Source organism: Gouania willdenowi, chromosome 14, assembly GCF_900634775.1.
Source record: "Gouania willdenowi chromosome 14, fGouWil2.1, whole genome shotgun sequence".
NCBI classification, from domain to species: Eukaryota; Metazoa; Chordata; class Actinopteri; order Blenniiformes; family Gobiesocidae; genus Gouania; species Gouania willdenowi.
In genome coordinates, this window is record NC_041057.1 from 27,840,913 (window position 1) to 27,848,659 (window position 7,747).

The 7,747-nt window shown below is 38.2% G+C and overlaps 1 protein-coding gene across 1 annotated transcript in view; it reads right to left on the reverse strand.

The window, feature by feature from the left end:
* Positions 1-4,901, reverse strand: part of mogat2 (monoacylglycerol O-acyltransferase 2) — a 21,338-nt gene extending 16,437 nt beyond the window's left edge. The window contains exons 1-2 of the mRNA XM_028466096.1: positions 4,673-4,901; positions 586-764 (exon numbers count right to left, since the gene is read on the reverse strand). Coding sequence (XP_028321897.1) covers positions 586-764; positions 4,673-4,766 — 273 coding nt within the window. The 5' untranslated portion in view covers positions 4,767-4,901. The remainder of the gene's footprint in view (positions 1-585; positions 765-4,672) is intronic.
* Between the last annotated feature and the right edge of the window lie 2,846 nt (positions 4,902-7,747).

The following is a 7,747-nucleotide window of genomic DNA, read 5'->3' on the forward strand; positions in this document are numbered from 1 at the left end:
ATTCAGATTTTTTTAGATGCATGTGTCGTCGTGAGGTGCTTCATTAAATTTGAGTTGCTTACAACGGATGCCGACAAAGTCTTCACTCCTGGATATAATGTACACTTCACATGCCTTGCCTTTGACCATAATTAATTTAATGTAGTGTTTGTATCGCCACCTTAAAAATGCCAAATTTTCATCGGACTTTTCAACGCTCACCATCTCTGCTGCTTCATCAAATCTATAGTGGTTGTGTGTGTGTGTGTGTGTGTGTGTGTATGTGTGTGTGTGCTGGCACATGTGTAAAAACACTGGCTCTGATTGGCTACCATGAAACATGACGCCGCCTTAAGCCAATCATAATTGCTCACCTTGTTTTTAACCCACCTCCTCACTGCAGCTGCGTATGAAGCCACAGTTTATTCAATCAATGCATGTAACACACAGCATTTAACGTTAACTGCGTTGTAACAGCGTAAAAAGTAATTCGTTAGATTACCCCGTTACTAACGTCGTTATTTTAAACGCCGTTATTCTAAACGCCGTTATTCCAAATACTGCTTGTGAAGTATTGGTGCCAATACAAACAGCTGTCTCTCTCACCTTGATGGGGAAGTAATCGCGCATGTAGTCCCAAAGTTTAAGGCCACACAGGTAGGGGACCCGGCGGCCTCCACGTGCTGGAGTGTCGTAGTCGTAGTACCACCAGATGGCGTACAACACGCTGATGAGCCAGAACCGCGTGAAAAGCAGGTAGATGAACAAAAAAATGCATGTTGGTGCTGAGGAGGAGAAAAGGAAAAATATGTGTAAGAATGAGTAAACTGTTAGCTGCTTAGTGCTGTATTAGATACTATGGCTTTATTACAGCTTTTAGAGCCTGATTTATAATCACTCTTCTGTTATACCTTGCATGTGACAGTGGCTACCCCTTAAAGCTCAATTATGTAGAATCGTGAGATTCTACCTATTGGAATTAACCATGCTACCCCATCCCCTCTCTGTTTTGAATTCACAGGCATCCTCGTTATCTCCTAGCACTCCTAGCTGCAGGGCAGAGCAGACTCAACTCAACTCAACACAACTTTATTTATATAGCGCAAATTACAACAAAGTTGTGCTATAACAAAATATGAAGTCCATAGTAAGAAAAAGAACCCAACAAGATCCACATGAACAAGCATTTAGCGACAGTGGGAAGAAAAAACTCTATTTTATAGGAAGAAATCTCCAGCGGAACCAGGTTCAGAGGTGGCAGCCATCCGCTTCGACTGGTTGGAGTTAGTGAACAGAAGGGATAGAAGGATAGACCATCCGAGGGTCCCAGACTAGTTGAGCTGCGAACCATCGATCAGGAACTGCCAACTCCAACGTCAAGACACCTGAAACAGAAAAGAGAGCCCTCGGAGGGCGAGGAGAAGGCACAGACTGCAGGAAAAACATGATATAGTATGATACACTTGTTCCTAGTGGTTAGGTTAATATTAATATTGGACGTCTTGCAGCCTCCACCATGCTCTGAAATGCTAAAACTACAGACGAGTTTTTGTCTTGTCGTGGGAGCACGTAGTGATCTCAGCAATCACTACAGAGGGGACCTTGTTTGCTTTAAATCATCGCAATTATACGGTGTACGTTTTAGTAAAAAAGTCGGTTTTGAATGTAATCATCTCTCGTAATGGTCTGAGGTACTGACCATTGCGTGTAATGGTCTGTGAATGTGATCAAAACAACGAGACCAAGTCCGTTTTAGATTAATGCTATTATACTGTATACGCTTTAGCAAATAGGGTAGGTTTTGAGTTTACTTTTAAAGGTGGAGAGAGTAGCAGCCTCCCATACTAAGACTGGGAGCTGGTTCCAAAGGCAAGGAACCTGGTAGCTAAACGTTTTGCCTCCTGTTCTACTTCTAGATACTTTAGGAACTTCAAGAAGACCAGCAGACTGAGAGCGGAGTATTCTGCCTGGATGATAGGGCACTAATATGCTCTCTCCTGTTAGTACCTGTTAGTATTTTAGTTGCAGCATTCTGAATTAACTGGAGACTTTTTCGTGAGTTACTAGGACATCCTGACAGTAGGGAGTTACAATAATATAGTCTATATGTAAGAAATGCATGGATTAGTTTATAAGCATCACTCTGGGCCAAGATATTCCTGATTTTAAAGATATTACGGAGGTGGAAAAAGGCTGTCCTTGTGATTTGTTTCATATGAGAGTTAAAAGATAAATCAGTATCAAAAGGAGAGGAGAGATTTTTAACAAGAACAAAGAAGGTTCTGTCTGATAGGTAGACTCACACCACTCCACGTCCAGTCTGAAAATAAATTGTGCATGTCCTCTCCACCGTGGATACGCTCCTTTTAGGTTTACACATGATTTATCCCATCTGTTATTACTCTCCTTCTGACACCAGTTTGTGGGTTGGACAGCACTGGGTCACGGATGTCCACTTTGAGTTTGCACAGACTTCCGTGGTGTCCATTCCCCCCAAGTATGTTTGGGCCTTTAAACTGTTGCTTCACCATGTCGGCCTTCCATTTTCTGCTTGCTTTGCCTTTTAATCCTTGTGCCTAACGCCGCAATGGGGACTTTTCCTGTGTAAGGTCCTCCCTCAGTCTGCCCCAGGGCAGCTGTGGTTAGAATAGTAGCTTACCACCAGTGTGGAGTGAAAGAATAATGCCATGCAAAGTACTTTGAGTGACCAAAAATAAGGTGCTATAAAAATCCACAGCTTTATAAGGTCCGCCATTGCACTTTACTACAAGATAGGACATGATTGCGCAGTGACTTTAGTTGGGCAGCCAAAAGTAATGTCCCAAAAATAATGGTTAAAAAGTTGCATCACGCTCCTGGATTTCTAAAGCTCAAATACAGAGCCAAGAGACGGAGCAGAGGTCCAGTTTACTTTTTGAATTTCAATATGCTCAAAGGTGATTATGCTGAAATATTTGTCTGATTCATTTAATCAACCTACATTTGCACTTTACTCATCTTGACTCGCGTGGACTTAGGTCTGTCTGGAGCAGGAAAACTTTCATGGCCTTCACCCCTGCCACATTTCAGTGAGTGAAACTCACACTATTTACAGCAGTGAAGACATGCTAGCTGCGTTTTAATTTTGTTAGTGATGTCACTACTGTGACCACCAAATACTTTACTTTTTTCTGGCCCCCATTATCCACAAGCCCCTCTGCTATGTTCTAAAATTAATTTTCCTTTTCTTTGAAAAGTATGACGAGTGTACAATTAAATACCAATTGTTAGCAAGCTCATTAAGATGCAATAATCATTTATGACATGCTTTGTATTGACCTTTCATGGTGGAATGAGGGGTGTGTCAGGGGCAGATATGAAGTGAATTGACCTGAGTAAACTTCTAGATGGATTGTGGTTTCTAAGTGAAAAAGTGCTGAGAGATATGTGGACGTGCACGCCTTTTTCACTTTTAGTATGGATTCGGACATCTGAGTTCACATCAAGTACCAAGATATCAAGTCATCATTCAGGAGGATACCAAGGAGAACAGAACCAGCCTTCTTGGACTGTGCAGTGAGCATTGAGGGAGTTTTCAGGACCCTACACCATTCTTTACTGGAGGGTTATTGCAAGTGAAGGTGGGAACGTGAAAGAACAGAAGCACATCAGTGAAGCCCTTAAAACTTGTAGATATCACAGATGGATCTTCATCAAACCCACCAAGTCACCCAGAACAGACAGGAAAGAAAAGAAAGACCTGAGAAGCAATAGAATCAACTTTGAACCGAGGATTTCACCTCTCTGATCTGTATAATCCCATCATCTTTTGATGACCTAACAATAATCTGCCTGTGTCAACTACGACCAGAGATCCTTTCTTTTTCTATCTTGGATGACTGAGAACCTTCACAGATATCTGACACAATGTGTTCAAAATGAGGCCACTGGCCTTTATGTGTGGAAGATGCTTGATGCGTTTATAATTTTACCTTCTGTTACTCTGGCCCGGCTACGTTGGTAAAATATGTTCATAATGTTCAAGTTAAGAGGGCAAAAACAAATTGCATTAATGGAAATGGCTATGACTAAATGAGAGGGATGGAAAAGAGGCGTTCGTGTTTTGGAGTGAAAATACCAGTTTTATGAGTTATGAAATGAATGCTCAGTTCTAGAGATGACATTATTAAGGAATCTCGCATGTGATTAAGTTTGTGAAAGTATGATATTAATCCAATTTAATATTTCACAGTTCTTTATTTCTAAACATCAGTGACGTGCCATGACCACTTGGGTTTGGTAGGCACGTTGCAAATCAAGACCATATTTGTCACAGTTGGTCAAACATGTCAACCTCCAAAAATGTGTTTACATTGATTTTTATTGCAAACGCAGCTTTTAAATCACCTCTCATTCCTACTAGTAAAGCTTGTACTGTATACAATATTCCTTCAGTTGAGCTGTTAATGTATGAGGATAGGGTTCTTTGACCTGGTGCTTGTTTAGATGCTCTCTGGCTCCTTCTTCTGGTGAAACATCATTTAAGCAACATGAAGCAACACATGGTTTATCATACAAAGTTCTGCTTCACAGAGAGCAACTACAACATGTTTCTACATCAAGACTGAAAAAAGGGGACTGTAGTAAATATGCATTTGCATCCAAATCTTTCTTCAGCTCCCAAAAAAAGTAATGCAAACACATTGGGACTTACCTAGAGCAAGGAAGGAGAAGACCCACTGCAGCACTGAGGCCGTCTGTAGCCTCCTCTGCAGAGGAACCTCCAGAGGCGCAAATTGTACCTTCATGTTTCCCTAAAGAAAGCAGAGAGGACTTGGACAGTGCAGAAGGAGCAGAGCGAGCGAACCGAGTCCAAAGTCTGACCCTGCAGGCTCTCCACCATCACCTCCTCCTGACTGTCTTATCTCAGACACTCAGCGACCGATCTGATTTGTCATTCCATATCTGCTGTGGCAGACCTTTGACCTGCAGGAGTGTTAACACACAGAGTGTATAGGCATGGGATTTAAAAAGCATTATTGCACGTTTACACTGAACTAAAATAGAAATGCAACACTTTAGTTTTTAAAGAGGTGAACTCAAAGTTCTAGAACACAAAAGGCCCATTTCTCTCAAATATTATTGTTTGTAAAAAACTTTCCTCTAATGAGATAATCTTTCCTGTGAACCATATCAAGATGTTGATTAGACAGCAGGATTATTTACACAGGTGTGTCTGAGGCTCGGCCACATTAAAAGGACTCTTCAAAGTATGCAGGGTTACCCTATTGATGGATATTCACAGGAAGTGTAACAAGCCACATTGTGATCTGACAAATAAGGTGTTACAATTCATTATGAGGCTTTTTTCAATTCAATTCAACTTTATTTATATAGTGCTAATTATATATTATAATATAAGCAGTGGCTGAAATAACAGGTAATTTCTTTTATATATAACTTTAAAAGAAGACGTAACAAAATGTTTTTCAAATAACAGCAAAGCATAACAACAGGTTACATGAATTCTGTTTTTTTAATTTGCAGAAATGCTGTACTTGAATTAAGTAACAGTAACATAACCAACTTAGCTTCTGCATTGCTTCACCCCATGGAATTAAATTCAGAGGGTCCAGCTCTTATAGTGGGGTCTCCTAACCCTCTAGATGTTCACAAATTTGTTTTCTTTTAACTTCTATCATCACATTTTCTCCATTTTTAACTGTTTTTGACCTATAAAGCTTCAAGCACACCCACCAACTCTTCATATTCCTGAAATTAGAGTGGAGTGCTCGTTAACTCAGAGTGTAGCAGCCCTTGTTTTAATCCTACAAAATCTGCAAACACATTGTCATAACTTCCAAAAACTACTTTTTCCTTCCATACTGGAATTTTAACACATATTTCTGTATAAACTGGACGTCTAACTGGTTTAACTGGTTTTTCCTTCCATACTGGGATTTTAACTGGTTTTACTGGTTTGCGAATGCTATGCTATGCTATGCTATGCTATGCTAATGCTAATGCTTGGCTACTGTTAACGCTAGGCTAATGTTAATGTTAGGCTAATGCTATTGCTAGACTGATGCGAATTCTAGGGTAATGCAATTGTTTGGCTAATGCTAAAGGTTAGGGGTTTCCAACTTTTTCATTCCATTTGAACTTTCCTCAAAATTTTCAACCCCTTTTAAACTTCTTTCAACCTTTTTTCAACGTTTTTCCACTTTTTCAGTCCATTTTAACTTTCTTTTCAAACCATTTCAACTTCATTAACTCATTTCAACTTTTTTTTCAATTTTTCCAACCCATTTCTACTTTTTCAAACTAATTGCTAATTCTTGGTTAGTTCAAACGTTAGGCGAATGCTAACAATAGATTAATGCAATGCGAAGCAATTCAGCACATGCATCCTCACTTGCATTTTCTTCAGGAAATGCAAATATTCTAGTTGGGTTTACACTTTGTACTTATTAACCAGAGTTGTGGTAAACGTGGGTTCGTTCAGACGTGGTGTTTGGTAGAGAACGTTATGTCTCTGCCTGTCGGAGATGTTTTTTTTTTTGTTTTTTTCCACCGTCAGTGACTTCACTGAGTGTCTGACACTTTCTTGCTGTATTTCATTAATAAATAAAGGTAGTAGTGGTATAAACTTATTCAAGTTTACTTCATGTAAAATTACACCTGCACTTTTTGGATCTGTTTTTTAATTTTATTTATTAATTTATTTTACTGTGGTCATTATTGCAGTTTTGAGATTTTTTTTAATCTAGTTTTATTTTTACTATATTGTTTATTTTGAGCTGTTTTTATATAAAAAAAAAAACAATTTTTTTAACTGTGGTTATTGTTAATGTTGCATTCTTTATAGATTTTGATGTGACTATTGTTAATGTTGCACAGTTTTGATAAGTCTTTTTTATTTACTGTATTTAATGTTTATCTTGAACAGTTTTTATACTTAGTTAATGTTAACTTTGCAGTGTTTTGTTCAGGTTGTTATTGTTAAGACTTTAATATATAACAAATCTATTTAAATATACATTTTGTTGAAATTATTTCAATTTATCAGTGTTTTTTCAACATTTTGAAGAAATTTTAAAAATACAGCGGTATACCAGTAACTGTGATAATTTTGGTCACTATAACCGTGGTGTGAAAATTTCACACCGTTACATCCCTAATACCGACAAAGACACTTTATACATGTATAAAGGAGTAAACATGAGCAAAATTACTTTTGACATTTTTTCTTATTTTGATAAAAGGGTTTTACATGAACAAATAGAACACAAACAAGTAAATAACTGAACTGAAATAGCTGCACCTTGAAGATTTAAGTGCACACTGTAATTTTGCTACAAAAAAGAGAGATACATTTAAAGTGCCTCCTAGTGGTGGTTTGACTCATCAAGTATTCTTTTTAACTTAAATACTTGTGACTAATTAAAATATAGAACGTCTCCAGATTCACACCAACCACAATGTGTGTAACATATACAATAATGCAAAAACGAATAGTAACATAATTGGTAATGTTGACTACAAAAAACTGTGTCGATGCATCGTTTATTTTTGTAAATTGATGATAAAATGAGGCCGGCGGCCGCTTTCTGCTTCATTTTTGCTGCAGTACCAAAACATGAACTGATGAAATCCAAAATGCAGCTTGAAATGTTCAGAACCTCCTGTTACTTAAAGAATGAGAGAGTAAAGTAGCTCAAATTAAGCAGTGTTATTATTTATGATGTTCTACATGATTTATGATACAACACTGGATACATGTGCTTTA